At 45.7% G+C, this 22512-nt stretch overlaps 1 protein-coding gene across 1 annotated transcript in view; it reads right to left on the reverse strand.

Moving 5' to 3' along the window:
- LOC115208319 (H(+)/Cl(-) exchange transporter 7) overlaps positions 1–22512 on the reverse strand; it is an 82903-nt gene that overhangs the window by 42544 nt on the left and 17847 nt on the right. Inside the window, exons 3-14 of the mRNA XM_029776273.1 lie at positions 20202–20261; positions 19843–19908; positions 19606–19738; positions 14244–14353; positions 13148–13228; positions 12763–12825; positions 10700–10783; positions 10068–10161; positions 9869–9933; positions 8174–8290; positions 6827–6881; positions 3473–3533 (exon numbers count right to left, since the gene is read on the reverse strand). Of these exons, the coding sequence (XP_029632133.1) occupies positions 3473–3533; positions 6827–6881; positions 8174–8290; positions 9869–9933; positions 10068–10161; positions 10700–10783; positions 12763–12825; positions 13148–13228; positions 14244–14353; positions 19606–19738; positions 19843–19908; positions 20202–20261 (989 nt within the window). The remainder of the gene's footprint in view (positions 1–3472; positions 3534–6826; positions 6882–8173; positions 8291–9868; positions 9934–10067; positions 10162–10699; positions 10784–12762; positions 12826–13147; positions 13229–14243; positions 14354–19605; positions 19739–19842; positions 19909–20201; positions 20262–22512) is intronic.

Below are 22512 nucleotides of genomic sequence, written 5' to 3' on the forward strand. Positions count from 1 at the left end.
GCAGGGTAGAAAAGTCAAGAAACTAAAACAAGGAAGAAACTCAAATGCCTTTCAAGTGAAGTGTCCTCTCACATGTCTGAAGCAGGAGAGTGACGTGATGTCTATTTTTATCCCACAGTGTTGCAGGTATAAAAGTAAGGAGCCGAGATGTGTTCTCACATAGCTACCTGTCACCTGTACCTGACAACAGTCACCTGGACAGCACACCTGTCTAAACTACCACTACATACAACACCTGTCTAATCTAACACCACCACACCTGTCTAAACTACCACTATATTCAACACCTGTCTAATCTAACACCACCACACCTGTCTAAACTACCACTACATTCAACACCTGTCTAATCTAACACCACCACACCTGTCTAAACTACCACTATATTCAACACCTGTCTAATCTAACACCACCACACCTGTCTAAACTACCACTACATTCAACACCTGTCTAATCTAACACCACCACACCTGTCTAACACCACCACACCTGTCTAATCTAACACCACCACACCTGTCTAAACTACCACTACATTCAACACCTGTCTAATCTAACACCACCACACCTGTCTAAACTACCACTACATACAACACCTGTCTAATCTACCACCACCACACCTGTCTAAACTACCACTATATTCAACACCTGTCTAATCTAACACCACCACACCTGTCTAAACTACCACTACATTCAACACCTGTCTAATCTAACACCACCACACCTGTCTAAACTACCACTACATTCAACACCTGTCTAATCTACCACCACCACACCTGTCTAATCTACCACTACATTCAACACCTGTCTAATCTAACACCACCACACCTGTCTAAACTACCACTACATTCAACACCTGTCTAATCTACCACCACCACACCTGTCTAACACCACCACACCTGTCTAAACTACCACTATATTCAACACCTGTCTAATCTAACACCACCACACCTGTCTAAACTACCACTACATTCAACACCTGTCTAATCTACCACCACACCTGTCTAACACCACCACTACATACAACACCTGTCTAATCTAACACCACCACACCTGTCTAAACTACCACTACATACAACACCTGTCTAATCTAACACCACCACACCTGTCTAACACCACCACACCTGTCTAAACTACCACTACATACAACACCTGTCTAATCTAACACCACCACACCTGTTGTCTAACACCACCACACCTGTCTAACACCACCACACATATCTCCCACCACCACACCTGTCTAACACCACCACACCTGTCTAACACCACCACACCTGTCTAAACTACCACTACATACAACACCTGTCTAATCTAACACCACCACACCTGTCTAACACCACCACACCTGTCTACCACCACCACACCTGTCTCCCACCACCACACCTGTCTCCCACCACCACACCTGTCTCCCACCACCACACCTGTCTAATCTAACACCACCACACCTGTCTCCCACCACCACACCTGTCTAACACCACCACACCTGTCTCCCACCACCACACCTGTCTAACACCACCACACCTGTCTAACACCACCACACCTGTCTCCCACCACCACCACACCTGTCTCCCACCACCACCACACCTGTCTCCCACCACCACCACACCTGTCTCCCACCACCACCACACCTGTCTCCCACCACCACCACACCTGTCTAAACTACCACCACACCTGTCTTGAAAACACATATCTGAGTTGTTGTTTTCTTCAGAAAATCAACAGCTATTTCTGGATATTCATTAAGGTAAGCTGGTTAACTCATTGATCTGTTTTGTAGTCTACCCCTCAGGGGGAGTGTGTTCTTAAAAAACATAGACCACAACCCTACCTGATCCTGAATATAGTCAACCAGTAACCTGATCCTGAATAGAGTCAGCCAGTAACCTGATCCTGAATAGAGTCAGCCAGTAACCTGATCCTGAATAGAGTCAACCAGTAACCTGATCCTGAAAAGAGTCAGCCAGTAACCTGATCCTGAATAGAGTCAGCCAGTAACCTGATCCTGAATAGAGTCAACCAGTAACCTGATCCTGAATAGAGTCAGCCAGTAACCTGATCCTGAATAGAGTCAGCCAGTAACCTGATCCTGAATATAGTCAGCCAGTAGTTGAGGATATTGAACCTGATCCTGAATACAGTCAGCCAGTAGTTGAGGATATTGAACATTAACCTGATCCTGAATACAGTCAGCCAGTAGTTGAGGATATTGAACAGTTACCTGATCCTGAATACAGTCAGCCAGTAGTTGAGGATATTGAACAGTTACCTGATCCTGAATACAGTCAGCCAGTAGTTGAGGATATTGAACAGTAACCTGATCCTGAATAGAGTCAGCCAGTAACCTGATCCTGAATAGAGTCAGCCAGTAACCTGATCCTGAATAGAGTCAGCCAGTAACCTGATCCTGAATAGAGTCAGCCAGTAACCTGATCCTGAATAGAGTCAGCCAGTAACCTGATCCTGAATAGAGTCAGCCAGTAACCTGATCCTGAATAGAGTCAACCAGTAACCTGATCCTGAATAGTCAGCCAGTAGTTGAGGATATTGAACCTGATCCTGAATACAGTCAGCCAGTAGTTGAGGATATTGAACCTGATCCTGAATACAGTCAGCCAGTAGTTGAGGATATTGAACATTAACCTGATCCTGAATACAGTCAGCCAGTAGATGAGGATATTGAACCTGATCCTGAATACAGTCAGCCAGTAGTTGAGGATATTGAACAGTTACCTGATCCTGAATACAGTCAGCCAGTAGTTGAGGATATTGAACAGTAACCTGATCCTGAATACAGTCAGCCAGTAGTTGAGGATATTGAACAGTTACCTGATCCCGAATAGTCAGCCAGTAGTTGAGGATATTGAACCTGATCCTGAATACAGTCAGCCAGTAGTTGAGGATATTGAACATTAACCTGATCCTGAATACAGTCAGCCAGTAGTTGAGGATATTGAACAGTAACCTGATCCTGAATACAGTCAGCCAGTAGTTGAGGATATTGAACCTGATCCTGAATACAGTCAGCCAGTAGTTGAGGATATTGAACCTGATCCTGAATACAGTCAGCCAGTAGTTGAGGATATTGAACAGTTACCTGATCCTGAATACAGTCAGCCAGTAGTTGAGGATATTGAACAGTTACCTGATCCTGAATATAGTCAGCCAGTAGTTGAGGATATTGAACAGTAACCTGATCCTGAATACAGTCAGCCAGTAGTTGAGGATATTGAACAGTTACCTGATCCTGAATACAGTCAGCCAGTAGTTGAGGATATTGAACAGTTACCTGATCCTGAATACAGTCAGCCAGTAGTTGAGGATATTGAACAGTAACCTGATCCTGAATACAGTCAGCCAGTAGTTGAGGATATTGAACAGTAACCTGATCCTGAATACAGTCAGCCAGTAGTTGAGGATATTGAACAGTTACCTGATCCTGAATACAGTCAGCCAGTAGTTGAGGATATTGAACAGTTACCTGATCCTGAATATAGTCAGCCAGTAGTTGAGGATATTGAACAGGGCTCCCAGCAATCCACCTGTTTTAGATGGACATATAGAAAGACATCAATCAACATATAACATGTAGGTCATTTAGCAGACACTCTAATCCATAGAGACGTAGGCCCAATCCCAAATGGACCCCTAAACAATGTGCACTTGGTGGAGATCTGAGAGGATTTGATTGGTAGAAGCAATATGGTTAAACATTCACCTAGCCTATCATAAGGCAAGTTGGAGTCATTACCATGTTTCTTACACCTGTCAAATCCTCTCAGATCTCCACTAGTGCATAGGGGTGTAGGGTCTAGGGGTCCATTTGGAATTGGGCCTCACAGTCAAGTGCATTCAACTCAGGTAGCTAAGACAACCACCTATATGAGTAACTCAGGTAGCTAAGACCACCACATATGAGTAACTCAGGTTGCTAAGACAACCACCTATATGAGTAAGTAAAGTAGCTATGACAACCACATATATGAGTAGGTAAGGTAGCTATGACAACTACATGTATGAGTAACTCAGGTAGCGAAGACAACTAAGGTAGCTAAGACAACCACATACATGAGTAACTCAGGTAGCTAAGACAACCACATACATGAGTAACTCAGGTAGCAAAGACAACCACATACATGAGTAACTCAGGTAGCTAAGACAACCACATACATGAGTAACTCAGGTAGCAAAGACAACCACATACATGAGTAACTCAGGTAGCTAAGACAACCACATACATGAGTAACTCAGGTAGCTAAGACAACCACATACATGAGTAACTCAGGTAGCTAAGACAACCACATACATGAGTAACTCAGGTAGCTAAGACAACCACATACATGAGTAACTCAGGTAGCTAAGACAACCACATACATGAGTAACTCAGGTAGCTAAGACAACCACATACATGAGTAACTCAGGTAGCTAAGACAACCACATACATGAGTAACTCAGGTAGCTAAGACAACCACATACATGAGTAACTCAGGTAGCTAAGACAACCACATACATGAGTAACTCAGGTAGCAAAGACAACCACATACATGAGTAACTCAGGTAGCTATGACAACCACATACATGAGTAACTCAGGTAGCTATGACAACCACATACATGAGTAACTCAGGTAGCTAAGACAACCACATACATGAGTAACTCAGGTAGCTAAGACAACCACATACATGAGTAACTCAGGTAGCTAAGACAACCACATACATGAGTAACTCAGGTAGCTAAGACAACCACATACATGAGTAACTCAGGTAGCTATGACAACCACATACATGAGTAAGTAAGGTAGCTAAGACAACCACATATGAGTAACTCAGGTAGCTATGACAACCATCTATATGAGTAACTCAGGTAGCTATGACAACCACATACGTAAGTAAGGTAGCTAAGACCACCACATATTAGAGTAAGGTAGCTATGGCAACGGCATACGAGTAAGTAAGATAGCTATGACAACCACATATGAGTAACTCAGGTAGCTATGACAACCACATATTAGAGTAACTCAGGTAGCTATGACAACCACCTACATGAGTAACTAAGGTAGTAACTCAGGTAGCTATGACAACCACATGCATGAGTAACTCAGGTAGCTAAGACAACCACATACATGAGTAACTCAGGTAGCTATGACAACCACATACATGTGTAAGTAAGGTAGCTAAGACAACCACATATTAGAGTAAGGTAGCTATGGCAACGACATACGAGTAAGTAAGATAGCTATGACAACCACATGCATGAGTAACTCAGGTAGCTAAGACAACCACATATTAGAGTAAGTAAGGTAGCTAAGACAACCACCTATGAGTAAGTAAGGTAGCTAAGACAACCACATATGAGTAACTAGGGTAGCTAAGACAACCACATGAGTAACTAAGGTAGCTAAGACAACCACATATGAGTAACTCACGTAGCTAAGACAACCACATATGAGTAACTCATGTAGCTAAGACAACCACATATTAGAGTAACTCAGGTAGCTATGACAACCACATATATGAGTAACTCAGGTAGCTATGACAACCACATATTAGAGTAACTCAGGTAGCTATGACAACCACATACGAGTAACTAAGGTAGCTATGACAACCACATATATGAGTAACTAAGGTAGCTAAGACAACCACATATAAGTAACTAAGGTAGGTAAGACAACCACATATGAGTAACTCAGGTAGCTAAGACAACCACCTATATGAGTAACTCAGGTAGCTAAGACAACCACATACGAGTAAGTCGCTCTGGATAAGAGAGTCTGCTAAATGACTAAAATGTAAATGTAAAATGTAACTAAGGTAGCTAAGACAACCACATATATGAGTAACTCAGGTAGCTAAGACAACCACATATATGAGTAAGTAAGGTAGCTAAGACAACCACATATGAGTAACTCAGGTAGCTAAGACAACCACATATGAGTAACTCAGGTAGCTAAGACAACCACATATGAGTAACTCAGGTAGCTAAGACAACATTTACATTTACATTTAAGTCATTTAGCAGACGCTCTTATCCAGAGCGACTTACAAATTGGTGCATTCACCTTATGATATCCAGTGGAACAACCACTTTACAATAGTGCATCTAGATCTTTTGGGGGGGGGGGGGTTAGAAGGATTACTTTATCCTATCCCAGGTATTCCTTAAAGAGGTGGGGTTTCAGGTGTCTCCGGAAGGTGGTGATTGACTCCGCTGTCCTGGCGTCGTGAGGGAGCTTGCATACATGAGTAACTCAGGTAGCAAAGACAACCACATATATGAGTAACTCAGGTAGCTAAGACAACCACATACATGAGTAACTCAGGTAGCAAAGACAACCACATACATGAGTAACTCAGGTAGCTAAGACAACCACATATATGAGTAACTCAGGTAGCTAAGACAACCACACACGAGTAACTAAGGTAGCTATGACAACCACATACATGAGTAACTCTGGTAGCTATGACAACCACATACATGAGTAACTCAGGTAGCTATGACAACCACATATATGAGTAACTCAGGTAGCTATGACAACCACATATATGAGTAACTCAGGTAGCTATGACAACCACATATATGAGTAACTCAGGTAGCTATGACAACCACATATATGAGTAACTCAGGTAGCTAAGACAGCCACATACATGAGTAACTAAGGTAGCTATGACAACCACATACATAAGTAAGTAAGGTAGCTCTGACAACCTATATGAGTAACAAGCCTCTGCCTTTTTAATGTGACTTGTGTGAAGGTCAGACTAACCCTACTGTAGAGGGAGGACCAACACGGGTCCTTGAAAACAGCACAACACAACTAGACTAGCTGTGGGTTCTTACCTGCAGCTCCCATTACAATGAACAAGGGAATCTCATAGAGGTTGTAGGCCACACTCTGTAGACAGAGAGATAACACAGGGTTTAGGACTAGACACTCTGTAGACAGAGAGATAATACAGGGTTTAGAACTAGACACTCTGTAGACAGAGAGATAACACAGGGTTTAGAACTAGACACTCTGTAGACAGAGAGATAACACAGGGTTTAGGACTAGACACTCTGTAGACAGAGAGATAACACAGGGTTTAGGACTAGACACTCTGTAGACAGAGAGATAATACAGGGTTTAGAACTAGACACTCTGTAGACAGAGAGATAACACAGGGTTTAGAACTAGACACTCTGTAGACAGAGAGATAACACAGGGTTTAGGACTAGACACTCTGTAGACAGAGAGAACACAGGGTTTAGGACTAGACACTCTGTAGACAGAGAGATAACACAGGGTTTAGGACTAGACACACTCTGTAGACAGAGAGATAACACAGGGTTTAGGACTAGACACTCTGTAGACAGAGAGATAACACAGGGTTTAGGACTAGACACTCTGTAGACTGAGAGATAACACAGGGTTTAGGACTAGACACTCTGTAGACAGAGAGATAACACAGGGTTTAGGACTAGACACACTGTAGACAGAGAGATAACACAGGGTTTAGGACTAGACACACTGTAGACAGAGAGATAACACAGGGTTTAGGACTAGACACTGTAGACAGAGATAACACAGGGTTTAGGACTAGACACTCTGTATACAGAGAGATAACACAGGGTTTAGGACTAGACACACTCTGTAGACAGAGAGATAACACAGGGTTTAGGACTAGACACTCTGTAGACAGAGAGATAACACAGGGTTTAGGACTAAACACACTGTAGACAGAGAGATAACACAGGGTTTAGGACTAGACACTCTGTAGACAGAGAGATAACACAGGGTTTAGGACTAGACACTCTGTAGACAGAGAGATAACACAGGGTTTAGGACTAGACACTCTGTAGACAGAGAGATAACACAGGGTTTAGGACTAGACACACTGTAGACAGAGAGACAACACAGGGTTTAGGACTAGACACACTCTGTAGACAGAGAGATAATACAGGGTTTAGGACTAGACACTCTGTAGACAGAGAGATAACACAGGGTTTAGGACTAGACACACTCTGTAGACAGAGAGATAACACAGGGTTTAGGACTAGACACTCTGTAGACAGAGAGATAACACAGGGTTTAGGACTAGACACACTGTAGACAGAGAGACAACACAGGGTTTAGGACTAGACACTCTGTAGACAGAGAGATAACACAGGGTTTAGGACTAGACACAATAACAGACAGACACTCACATCACTCTCGAAGCGTCCGAAGTTGATAAGACCAGGGCTGGAGAGGTCTCCAGGTTTCTTATTGTAGATGGACAGGAAGAAATTCAGAGTGAATGTTGAGATCATGGACGCAAAGAACTGGAGAGGAATATAGGAAGAGAGGGAGGAGAGAGAGGGAGTAGAGAAAAGAGAGAGAGAGGGAAGGAAGAGAGAGGGAGTAGAGAGGAGAGAGAGAGGGAAGGAAGAGAGAGGGAGTAGAGAGGAGAGAGAGAGAGGGAAGGAAGAGAGAGGGAGTAGAGAGGAGAGAGAGAGGGAAGGAAGAGAGAGGGAGTAGAGAGGAGAGAGAGAGAGGGAGTAGAGAAAAGAGAGAGAGAGGGAAGGAAGAGAGAGGGAGTAGAGAGGAGAGAGAGAGAGGGAAGGAAGAGAGAGGGAGTAGAGAGGAGAGAGAGAGAGGGAGTAGAGAGGAGAGAGAGAGAGGGAAGGAAGAGAGAGGGAGTAGAGAGGAGAGAGAGAGAGGGAAGGAAGAGAGAGGGAGTAGAGAGGAGAGAGAGAGAGGGCATTAAGCTTCACCTGATAAAGGAAGGAGAGAGAACAACATGTCTGCTACTTCCTACTGTTCTTTCCACTTGGCAGTGGATGAGGACTAGATGAGAGAATCTGGTCTTTTCCCACTTTCGTTCTACCCAACATCTCCTCTCCTCAGACACCAGACTGAGCCAAGCCTTCCTCTCCTCTCCTCTCCTGCAGACACCAGACTGAGACAAACCTTCCCCTCCTCTCCCTCAGACACCAGACTGAGCCAAGCCTTCCTCTCCCCTCCTCTCCCTCAGACACCAGACTGAGCCAAGCCTTCCTCTCCTCTCCTGCAGACACCAGACTGAGCCAAGCCTTCCTCTCCTCTCCTCTCCCTCAGACACCAGACTGAGCCAAGCCTTCCTCTCCTCTCCTGCAGACACCAGACTGAGCCAAGCCTTCCTCTCCTCTCCTGCAGACACCAGACTGAGCCAAGCCTTCCTCTCCTCTCCTCTCCCTCAGACACCAGACTGAGCCAAGCCTTCCTCTCCTCTCCTGCAGACACCAGACTGAGCCAAGCCTTCCTCTCCTCTCCTGCAGACACCAGACTGAGCCAAGCCTTCCTCTCCCCTCCTCTCCCTCAGACACCAGACTGAGCCAAGCCTTCCTCTCCTCTCCTGCAGACACCAGACTGAGCCAAGCCTTCCTCTCCTCTCCTCTCCTGCAGACACCAGACTGAGCCAAGCCTTCCTCTCCTCTCCCTCAGACACCAGACTGAGCCAAGCCTTCCCCTCCTCTCCCTCAGACACCAGACTGAGCCAAGCCTTCCTCTCCCCTCCTCTCCCTCAGACACCAGACTGAGCCAAGCCTTCCCCTCCTCTCCCTCAGACACCAGACTGAGCCAAGCCTTCCTCTCCTCTCCTGCAGACACCAGACTGAGTCAAACCTTCCCCTCCTCTCCCTCAGACACCAGACTGAGCCAAGCCTTCCCCTCCTCTCCTGCTGACACCAGACTGAGCCAAGCCTTCCTCTCCTCTCCTCAGACACCAGACTGAGCCAAGCCTTCCTCTCCTCTCCCTCAGACACCAGACTGAGCCAAGCCTTCCTCTCCTCTCCTGCAGACACCAGACTGAGTCAAACCTTCCCCTCCTCTCCCTCAGACACCAGACTGTGCCAAGCCTTCCTCTCCTCTCCTGTACTTACTATCCTCCATGTGAGCATCTGGTTCCAGAAAGAAGCCCCCTCCTCCAAACTGAACAAAACACCACCTGGAATAAGAGGAAGGAAGGGGGGAGAGCGAGAGAGAGTCAGGTGAAAACTTTATTGGGAGGAACATGTAGAAAGTCATGACAGTAGTATGCTTAGCAGTGGTGCTGAGTGGGACATGTTGCATAGTGTTTACCGACTGGTGCTCCAAAAGCAGCAGACACTCCTGCAGCCGCTCCAGCTGATACAAAATCCCTCTTCTCTGTGTCTCTACGGAAATACTCAAAGATCTACACACACAGAGAGAGAGAGAGAGAACATGTTAAGACACACAGAGAGAGAGAGAGAGAGAGAACATGTTAAGACACACAGAGAGAGAGAGAGAGAGAACATGTTAAGACACACAGAGAGAGAGAGAGCATGTTAAGACACACAGAGAGAGAGAACATGTTAAGACACACAGAGAGAGAGAACATGTTAAGACACACAGAGAGAGAGAGAACATGTTAAGACACACAGAGAGAGAGAGAACATGTTAAGACACACAGAGAGAGAGAACATGTTAAGACACACAGAGAGAGAGAACATGTTAAGACACACAGAGAGAGAGAGAACATGTTAAGACACACAGAGAGAGAGAGAACATGTTAAGACACACAGAGAGAGAGAGAACATGTTAAGACACACAGAGAGAGAGAACATGTTAAGACACACACAGTAGAGAGAACATGTTAAGACACACACAGTAGAGAGAACATGTTAGACAGTAGATACCACACATGAAACACTATGTCCATGTTACAACCAGACTGTACAACACCCTCCTACCTTGAAGTCTTTCTTCAGGGAGGTACTGCGTCCCTGGGAGACTCCTGCTGCCACCACCGCACCAGAGTGGATCATGGGACCTTCCTACAGGATTATGGGTAGGGAGACAGAGGCCGTCAAACACACACACACACACACAGGTTGGTCACCTCATTAGTCAGTCTGTATTTTACCTGGCCGGTTGGTCACCTCATTAGTCAGTCTGTATTTCACCTGGCTGGTTTGTCACCTCATTAGTGGGAAGGTGTTTCACCAGGCTGGCCCAGGCGATATTTAAGAGTGTCTGGCCCAGTGCTCCACTTGTCTTGATAGATGTGGAGGGTTAACTCCCCTAGTTGTCTTGATAGATGTGGAGGGTTAACTCCTTTAGTTGTCTTGATAGATGGAGGGTTAACACCTTTAGTTGTCTTGATAGATGTGGAGGGTTAACACCTTTAGTTATCTTGATAGATGTGGAGGGTTAACTCCTTTAGTTGTCTTGATAGATGTGGAGGGTTAACTCCTCTAGTTGTCTTGATAGATGTGGAGGGTTAACACCTTTAGTTGTCTTGATAGATGTGGAGGGTTAACTCCTTTAGTTATCTTGATAGATGTGGAGGGTTAACACCTCTAGTTGTCTTGATAGATGTGGAGGGTTAACTCCTTTAGTTGTCTTGATAGATGTGGAGGGTTAACTCCTTTAGTTGTCTTGATAGATGTGGAGGGTTAACTCCTTTAGTTGTCTTGGTAGATGTGGAGGGTTAACACCTTTAGTTGTCTTGATAGATGTGGAGGGTTAACTCCTCCAGTTGTCTTGATAGATGTGGAGGGTTAACTCCTTTTGTTGTCTTGAGAGATGTGGAGGGTTAATTGTCTTGATAGATGTGGAGGGTTAACACCTTTAGTTGTCTTGATAGATGTGGAGGGTTAACACCTTTAGTTGTCTTGATAGATGTGGAGGGTTAACTCCTCCAGTTGTCTTGATAGATGTGGAGGGTTAACTCCTCTAGTTGTCTTGGTAGATGGAGGGTTAACTCCTTTAGTTGTCTTGATAGATGTGGAGGGTTAACACCTTTAGTTGTCTTGATAGATGTGGAGGGTTAACTCCTTTAGTTGTCTTGATAGATGTGGAGGGTTAACTCCTCCAGTTGTCTTGATAGATGTGGAGGGTTAACTCCTCCAGTTGTCTTGATAGATGTGGAGGGTTAACTCCTTTAGTTGTCTCTCCCTATTTGATTGTTAGACATTCCTTTATCTGTTTTCCCTGATTTGTTTTCCTCCAACTTTGTGGTTTGCTTCCTGTCTTTCAGTTTGGTGTGGGTTTTTATTTTGTTTGCCTGTTCTTGGTAAATTTAGTGGGTCTCATGGTGGGTGTCTTGTAGGTTCCAGTTGTTGTTGCTAGGCAACATTCAGTAGACACCCCCATGAGTGTCTTTCAGAACCCCTACTAAAACCAGACCTGTTTCCTTTTGGTTGTTAGTGACTCTTTGTTAGTTCCCCCTTCTGTCTGAGTGACATTATTTGTTTGTTTGCTGAGGAACGTAATAATTAACTGACTTGAACCAGGACTCATGTTGTATTACGGTCATCTGGCCAATTACCATCATCCATGACCGTCACAGCCCTACTCACCACAACACAATGAATACACTCTCACAGCCCTACTCACCACAACACAATGAATACACTCTCACAGCCCTACTCACCACAACACAATGAACACACTCTCACAGCCCTACTCACCACAACACAATGAATACACTCTCACAGCCCTACTCACCACAACACAATGAACACACTCTCACAGCCCTACTCACCACAACACAATGAATACACTCTCACAGCCTTACTCACCACAACACAATGAACACACTCTCACAGCCCTACTCACCACAACACAATGAATACACTCTCACAGCCCTACTCACCACAACACAATGAATACACTCTCACAGCCCTACTCACCACAACACAATGAATACACTCTCACAGCCCTACTCACCACAACACAATGAATACACTCTCATACGTACATGCACACACACACTCATACGTACATGCACACACACATCCCTAGTGTTTACCTTTCCGACAGCGAGTCCTCCGGCGACAGAGCAGATCACACCACACACCTTCACCACCAGGGTCTGTAGAACACACACACACAGAGGATACACAAATCACACAGAGTGACACATACACACACATATATATATATATAACACACACACACACACACACACACACACACAGAGGATACACAAATCACACAGAGTGACACATACACACACATATATATACAAAACACACACACACACACACACACACACACACACACACACACACACATATATATATATATGATATCTTTGCCTCATAAGAGACATCATTCCTACTGCCAACAACAACATTTAAAAGATGTGGGTTTAGATGGAACATTTGTCTCTGAACAGCCAGTGATCAGTTTACCTTGAGTCTTACCACCCGGGGTATCTTCACTCCGTTCAGATAACACTTTATCTGGGGTATACCACTTCCTGCTGCTCCTGGCTGAGGAGAGAGATACGGGAGAGAGGAGAGTGGAGGAGAGAGAAGAGAGAGATGAGGAAGGGAGGAGAGAGATGTTAGTTCCAGTCATAGAGAACAGACTGTAGTCTAACACGGTGGTTTCACCACCCCAGGGCCAACAGACTGTAGTCTAACACGGTGGTTTCACCACCCCAGGGCCAACAGACTGTAGTCTAACACGGTGGTTTCACCACCCCAGGGCCAACAGACTGTAGTCTAACACGGTGGTTTCACCACCCCAGGGCCAACAGACTGTAGTCTAACACGGTGGTTTCACCACCCCAGGGCCAACAGACTGTAGTCTAACACGGTGGTTTCACCACCCCAGGGCCAACAGACTGTAGTCTAACACGGTGGTTTCACCACCCCAGGGCCAACAGACTGTAGTCTAACACGGTGGTTTCACCACCCCAGGGCCAACAGACTGTAGTCTAACACGGTGGTTTCACCACCCCAGGGCCAACAGACTGTAGTCTAACACGGTGGTTTCACCACCCCAGGGCCAACAGACTGTAGTCTAACACGGTGGTTTCACCACCCCAGGGCCAACAGACTGTAGTCTAACACGGTGGTTTCACCACCCCAGGGCCAACAGACTGTAGTCTAACACGGTGGTTTCACCCCCCCCAGGGGCAACAGACTGTAGTCTAACACGGTGGTTTCACCCCCCCCCAGGGGCAACAGACTGTAGTCTAACACGGTGGTTTCACCACCCCAGGGCCAACAGACTGTAGTCTAACACGGTGGTTTCATCACCCCAGGGCCAACAGACTGTAGTCTAACACGGTGGTTTCACCCCCCCAGGGGCAACAGACTGTAGTCTAACACGGTGGTTCACACAGCTTGTTATTAGACTATGATTAACCAAGGCTCAATTCAAACCCCCACCTGCCCAGCAGTGTGCACTAGTTTCATACTTTCGCATGCAAGAACGAACACACACTTTGAACACTTACCTCAAAAGGCTACACACACACACACCTCTTCTCCCTCTTACCTCGAAGAACGCCACTATAATAGCGCCCACCATGACGAAGGCAGCGTTAAGCACAGCCCAGAGGATGAGAGAGATGGAGAGACCGCCCACCTCCGTAAACTTCTCGATGTCTGGGAGGGGGCAGAGGTCAAGGACAGGTAACAACCAATCACACGCCACCACGCTGCAAGGTCTAGCCCTCCCCGACCAACCACAGAGCAGGACACTGGACCTCTATGGCTTCATGATCTTTTGTCTGAAGGGCTACATATTTAAATTAGTGGGGATGATTGGCAGCATTCTGATCAATAAGGTTTTGATTTTATATATTAGGATCCCCATTAGCCCACGCCAATGGAGACAGCTAGTATTACGTCATAACAAAAATACATTACAGACAAAATACTTTACATTTCACACACACACAACACCCCACAATGACAAAGCAGAAACAGGTTTTTTGAAATTTTCTGCAAATATCTTTCCATAAGTATTCAGACCCTTTAGCAGCAATTACAGCCTCGAGTCTTCTTGGGTATGATGCTACCAGCTTGGCACACCTGTATTTGGGGAGTTTCTCACATTCTTCTCTGCAGACCCTCTCAAGCTCTGTCAGGAGCTTGAAATGGGGAACGTCGCTGCACAGCTACTTTCAGGTCTCTCCAGAGATGTTCGATCGGGTTCAAGTTCGGGCTCTGGCTGGGCCACTCAAGGACATTCAGAGACTTCAGAGTCCCAAAGCCACTCCTGTGTTGGCTTGGCTGTGTGCTTGGGGCCATTGTCCTGTTGGAAGGTGAACCTTCGCCCCAGTCTGAGGTCCTGAGCGCTCTGGAGCAGGTTTTCATCAAGGATCTCTCTGTACTTTGCTCTGTTCATCTTTCCCTCGATCCTGACTATTTTCCCAGTCCCTGCCGGTGAAAAACATCCCCACAGCATGATGCTGCCACCACCATGCTTCACCGTAGGGATGGTGCCAGGTTTCCTCCAGACGTGACGCTTGGCATTCAGGCCAAAGGGTTCAATATTGGTTTCATCAGACCAGAGAATCTTGTTTCTCATGGTCTGAGAGTCTTTAGGTGCCTTTTGACAAACTCCAAGCGGGCTGTCATGTGCCTTTTACTGAGGAGTGGCTTCTGTCTGGCCACTAAATGATTGGTGAAGTGCAGCAGAGACGGTTGTCCTTCTGGAAGGTTCTCCCATCTCCACAGAGGAACTCTGGAGCTCTGTCAGAGTGACCATCGGGTTCTTGGTCACTGACCAAGGCCCTTCTCCGCCGATTGCTCAGTTCGGCCGGGGGGCCAGCTCTAGGAAGAGTCTTGGTGGTTCCAAACTTCTTCCATTTAAGAATGATGGAGGCCATTGTGTTCTTGAGGACCATCAATGCTGCAGAAATGTTTTGGTACCCTTCCCCAGATCTGTACCTCGGAGCTCTACAGTCAATTCCTTCAACCTCATGGCTTGGTTTTTGCTCTGACATGCACTGTCATCTGTGGGACCTTATATAGACAGGTGTGTGCCTTTCCAAATCATGTCCAATCAATTGCATGTACCTTTACAATTTTCTTATTTTTTTATTTAAGTCATTTAAGAACAAATTGTTATTTACAATGACGGCCTAGGAACAGTGGGTTAACTGCCTTGTTCAGGTGCAGAACGACAGATTTTTACCTTGTCAGCTCGGGTATTCGATCTAGCAACCTTTCGGCTACTGGCCCAACGCTCTAACCACTAGGCTACCTGCCACCCCAAATCATGTCCAATCAATCAAATTTACCACAGGTGGAGTCCAATCAAGTTGTAAAAACATCTCAAGGATGATCAATGTAAACAGGATGCACCTGAGCTCAATTTATTCAATTTTGAGTCTCAAAGCAAAGGGTCTGAATACTTATGTAAATAAGGTATCTTTTTTTTTTTTAATAGATTTGTAAAAGTAAAGTGGGGGAATAAGGCTGTAAAATAAGTAAATGTGGAAAAAGTCAAGACGTCTGAATACTTTCGGAAAGCACTGTTCATGTCAGTACAAACACACACACAACCAGTAGGTCACGTCAGTACACACACACACACACACACACACAGTAGGTCACATGTCAGTACATACACACACACAACCAGTAGGTCACATGTCAGTACAAACACACACACAACCAGTAGGTCACATGTCAGTACAAACACACACACACACACACACAACCAGTAGGTCACATGTCAGTACACACACACACAACCAGTAGGTCACATGTCAGTACAAACACACACACACACACAACCAGTAGGTCACATGTCAGTACACACACACACACACACACACACACAACCAGTAGGTCACATGTCAGTACAAACACACACAACCAGTAGGTCACATGTCAGTACATACACACACACAACCAGTAGGTCACATGTCAGTACATACACACACACAACCAGTAGGTCACATGTCAGTACAAACACACACAACCAGTAGGTCACATGTCAGTACACACACACACACACACACACAACCAGTAGGTCACATGTCAGTACACACACACACACAACCAGTAGGTCACATGTCAGTACACACACACACACACACACACACACACACACACACACACACCCCCAGTAGGTCACATGTCAGTACACACACACACACACATACACACACACACACACACACAACCAGTAGGTCACATGTCAGTACAAACACACACACAACCAGTAGGTCACATGTCAGTACACACACACACACACACACACACACACACACACAACCAGTAGGTCACATGTCAGTACACACACACACACACAACCAGTAGGTCACATGTCAGTACAAACACACACACAACCAGTAGATCACATGTCAGTACATACACACACACACACACACACACAACCAGTAGGTCACATGTCAGTACACACACACACACACACACACAACCAGTAGGTCACATGTCAGTACATACACACACACACACAACCAGTAGGTCACATGTCAGTACATACACACACACACACAACCAGTAGGTCACATGTCAGTACACACACACACACACACACACACACACACACACACACACACACACACACAACCAGTAGGTCACATGTCAGTACACACACACACAACCAGTAGGTCACAAGGAGGAGATGCGTTGTCAGTGAGGTGTTGCTTTATTTGTTTTTAGAAAACAGGTTTGCTGTTAAGATGGGAGTTCCATTCACTCATGGCTCTGTACAATACTGTACGTTTCCTTGAATTTGTTCTGGATCTGGGGACTGTGAAAAGACCCCTGGTGGCATGTCTGTTGGGGTAAGTGTGTGTCAGTAACTTGACTATGCAAATACTTTGGAATTTCCAACACAATGTTTCTTATAAAAAGAAGAAATGACACAGTCAGTCTTTCCTCAACTCTTAGCCAAGACAGACTGGCATGCATAGTATTAATATTAACCCTCTGATTACAATGAAAAGCAAGATGTGCCGCTCTGTTCTGGGCCAGCTGCAGCATAACTAGGTCTTTCTTTGCAGCACTTGACCATATGACTGGACAATAATCAAGATAAGATAAAACTAGAGACTATAGGACTTGCTTTGTGGAGTGCTGAAAAAAAAGCTGAGAATCTCTTCATTAGGGACAGACCTCTCCCCATCTTAACAACCATTGAATCTATATGTTTTGACCATGACAGTTTACATTCTAAGGTAACGCCAAGTCATTTAGTCTCCTCAACTTGTTCAACAGCGACACCATTCATTACCAGATTCAGCTGAGGTCTAGAACTTAGGGAACGATTTGTACCAAATACAATGCACTTAGTTTTAGAGTTTATTACCCATTCCAAAACAGACTGCAGTTCTTTGTTAACGATTTCAGTGACTTCATTAGCTGTGGTTGCTGATGCGTATATGGTTGAATCATCAGCATACACGGACACACATGCTGTGTTTAATGCCAGTGGCAGGTCATTGGTAAAAAGAGAAAAAAGCAGAGGGCCTAGAGAGCTGCCCTGCGGTACACCACACTTTACATGTTTGACATTAGAGAAGCCTCCATTGAAGAAACCCCTCTGAGTTCTATTAGATAGATAGCTCTGAATCCATGATATGGCAGAGGTTCATTTGACTTTCCTAAACTCATTTAGAGTCAAAATGTCAATGGCTGAACAAAGACAACTCTGAACTGGACCTGGTCTCTCTAGGGGTTGCCTCCCACAATGTACCAAAGTTCCAGCATACATGCCTGTACTTAGACCAATGCCAGTTTGGCAGAGAGAAAAGGGCAGAGTTAGGTGCCAGTAAATCCATCCAGAGCCCTGCTGTAAACAAACCCCGTTAGCTAGCTAGATGGAGCTCACGGAGGATATTTTCAATATAGAGTCGTTTACATGCACTATGATGTTAGTGTTTCAATTGGCCAAGAAAATCCTACATGATCTGGGATTTCAGAAGCTAAACTGGACATGACTAACCTGTGGGTGAGTGAGAGGAAGGACAGTCTGTTGGTGGTAAACAAACAACCACTGTAGGATGGGACAACAGTGGTACACAGACCACCGCTGTAGGATGGGACAACAGTGGAACACAGACCACCACTGTAGGATGGGACAACAGTGGTACACAGACCACCACTGTAGGATGGGACAACAGTGGTACACAGACCACCACTGTAGGATGGGACAACAGTGGAACACAGACCACCGCTGTAGGATGGGACAACAGTGGTACACAGACCACCGCTGTAGGATGGGACAACAGTGGTACACAGACCACCGCTGTAGGATGGGACAACAGTGGTACACAGACCACCGCTGTAGGATGGGACAACAGTGGTACACAGACCACCGCTGTAGGATGGGACAACAGTGGTACACAGACCACCGCTGTAGGATGGGACAACAGTGGAACACAGACCACCGCTGTAGGATGGGACAACAGTGGAACACAGACCACCGCTGTAGGATGGGACAACAGTGGAACACAGACCACCGCTGTAGGATGGGACAACAGTGGAACACAGACCACCGCTGTAGGATGGGACAACAGTGGTACACAAACAACCACTGTAGGATGGAATGGGTCAGTGTGTGGAAGGATATGACAGTTCTGTGATGTGGGTCAGTGTGTGGAAGGATATGACAGTTCTGTGATGTGGGTCAGTGTGTGGAAGGATATGACAGTTCTGTGATGTGGGTCAGTGTGTGGAAGGATATGACAGTTCTGTGATGTGGGTCAGTGTGTGGAAGGATATGACAGTTCTGTGATGTGGGTCAGTGTGAGGAAGGATATGACAGTTCTGTGATGTGGGTCAGTGTGTGGAAGGATATGACAGTTCTGTGATGTGGGTCAGTGTGAGGAAGGATATGACAGTTCTGTGATGTGGGTCAGTGTGAGGAAGGATACTCTGTTTGACAACGAAGTACTTGACCCCAGCCAGGTTTTCCACGGCGATATCTATGCAACAGGCTATGAGTCCAGTCAGGAAGCCAATCAGACCACAGATGACCCACCGACTGATCTCCAAACACTTGAACCCCTGAGGACGAGAGAGATGGGGGGAGACATCAATGTGTGTGTGTGTGTGTGTGTGTGTGTGTGTGTGTGTGTGTGTGTGTGTGTGTAGGGGGGTTCTCTACTTACTAAGAAGCTCATCCGTCTCTCCTCCTCCAGAAACAGCTGATTCTCACTGTTGTCATAGTCCAGACTCTGAAACACAAAACGATTCACTTTTACACAATCTATACTGCTCAGAGAGATGTGGTGCCCTGAGAGGACTTTGGACTCTTGATAAAAGTACCAACTAAACAAAAACAGATTTCATGTAAATATAGCGCTCATGTTTTTGGAAATCATTTGTATGACAGACTGGGACAACAATTAATAATTAATATGATAAACATTGTGTTACTCTTATTTATAAAACTTTGTTTGATTAGCTACGTTGAACACCATTCAGAGCAGGTCCAAGGGGTCTGGAGACAGCAGACCCAAGGGTTTACCTCATATTTGAGTGACAGCAGCTTCTCGTTGTGAGGGATCTCCTTGGGACAGCCTGCGTCCTGAAGGAGGGAAGGATGCATTGGTTAAGTATTAAAACAGGGCCAAGGGGGCATCTTCATCTCCTCTCCTTGTCTAGTCCCCTTCACATATTATCTGGAAGAACACAGGATAGGTGGAAGCAGAGCCATACAGGTAGGTAGGACATTAAGTTGGTCGTACTCCCTATACATGTAGAGGAAGCCAAATTAGACTATTGAGACACAGCCCAAGTGTCCATGCATAACACCACCATTATGGATCATTGCAGAACACCACCATTATGGATCATTGCAGAACACCACCATTATGGATCATTGCAGAACACCACCGTTATGGATCATTGCAGAACACCACCATTATGGATCATTGCAGAACACCACCATTATGGATCATTACAGAATAACACCATTATGGATCATTGCAGAATAACACCATTATGGATCATTGCAGAATTACACCATAATCAGATTCTTTCTGACCCTCAGGCTCACAACGCAAACAGGCAAATCCAAATCATCCTAACAGGATAATCTATTCCCTGTATAGTACACTACTGTAGACACGTGTCCATAGTGCAGTGACCAAAAGCAGTGGCCTATATATAGGGGATAATATGGTGTCATTTGCAGTGTTCTCCATTAGCGCCGGCCATCGTATAAATCGGACGGTTACTCTTTCCACTTCCTAATAAAAACTAGGTTACTTATCATTTAAAAAGGGACTTGTCAGGATTTTGGCTCCACTTCCCCAAGAGTCAGATGAACTCATGGATACCCTTTTAATACGCCTCTACATCCAGTATGAAGGAAGTTAGAGGTGGTTTTGCGAGCCAATGCTAACTATCGTTAGTGCAATGACTGGAAGTCTATGGTACCTACTAGCATGCTAGTAATTACAATAGATTTCTAAGTCACTGTGCTAATCCTAGTTAGCAACGTCCTTCAAACAGGACAGACATAGAATGGTATCCACGAGTTCATCGGACTCTGGTGAAGTAGATAAAGGGCTTCCTGAAGTATCTCTTTAAACCGTTCAATCCGCTAGCCCGTCGAGCCCTCTCCCGTTAGACTGAATGATATGCATCTCCTAGAGATCTATTGATAGGATAGGTGCCTGCCAGTCCGCTAGCCCGTCGAGCCCTCTCCCGTTAGACTGAATGATATGCATCTCCTAGAGATCTATTGATAGGATAGGTGCCTGTCAGTCCGCTAGCCCGTCGAGCCCTCTCCCGTTAGACTGAATGATATGCATCTCCTAGAGATCTATTGATAGGATAGGTGCCTGTCAGTCCGCTAGCCCGTCGAGCCCTCTCCCGTTAGACTGAATGATATGCATCTCCTAGAGATCTATTGATAGGATAGGTGCCTGTCAGTCCGCTAGCCCGTCGAGCCCTCTCCCGTTAGACTGAATGATATGCATCTCCTAGAGATCTATTGATAGGATAGGTGCCTGCCAGTCCGCTAGCCCGTCGAGCCCTCTCCCGTTAGACTGAATGATATGCATCTCCTAGAGATCTATTGATAGGATAGGTGCCTGTCAGTCCGCTAGCCCGTCGAGCCCTCTCCCGTTAGACTGAATGATATGCATCTCCTAGAGATCTATTGATAGGATAGGTGCCTGTCAGTCCGCTAGCCCGTCGAGCCCTCTCCCGTTAGACTGAATGATATGCATCTCCTAGAGATCTATTGATAGGATAGGTGCCTGTCAGTCCGCTAGCCCTTCGAGCCCTCTCCCGTTAGACTGAATGATATGCATCTCCTAGAGATCTATTGATAGGATAGGTGCCTGTCAGTCCGCTAGCCCGTCGAGCCCTCTCCCGTTAGACTGAATGATATGCATCTCCTAGAGATCTATTGATAGGATAGGTGCCTGCCAGTCCGCTAGCCCGTCGAGCCCTCTCCCGTTAGACTGAATGATATGCATCTCCTAGAGATCTATTGATAGGATAGGTGCCTGTCAGTCCGCTAGCCCGTCGAGCCCTCTCCCGTTAGACTGAATGATATGCATCTCCTAGAGATCTATTGATAGGATAGGTGCCTGCCAGTCCGCTAGCCCGTCGAGCCCTCTCCCGTTAGACTGAATGATATGCATCTCCTAGAGATCTATTGATAGGATAGGTGCCTGTCAGTCCGCTAGCCCGTCGAGCCCTCTCCCGTTAGACTGAATGATATGCATCTCCTAGAGATCTATTGATAGGATAGGTGCCTGTCAGTCCGCTAGCCCGTCGAGCCCTCTCCCGTTAGACTGAATGATATGCATCTCCTAGAGATC

Source organism: Salmo trutta, chromosome 1 (assembly GCF_901001165.1).
Source record: "Salmo trutta chromosome 1, fSalTru1.1, whole genome shotgun sequence".
Lineage (NCBI taxonomy): Eukaryota > Metazoa > Chordata > Actinopteri > Salmoniformes > Salmonidae > Salmo > Salmo trutta.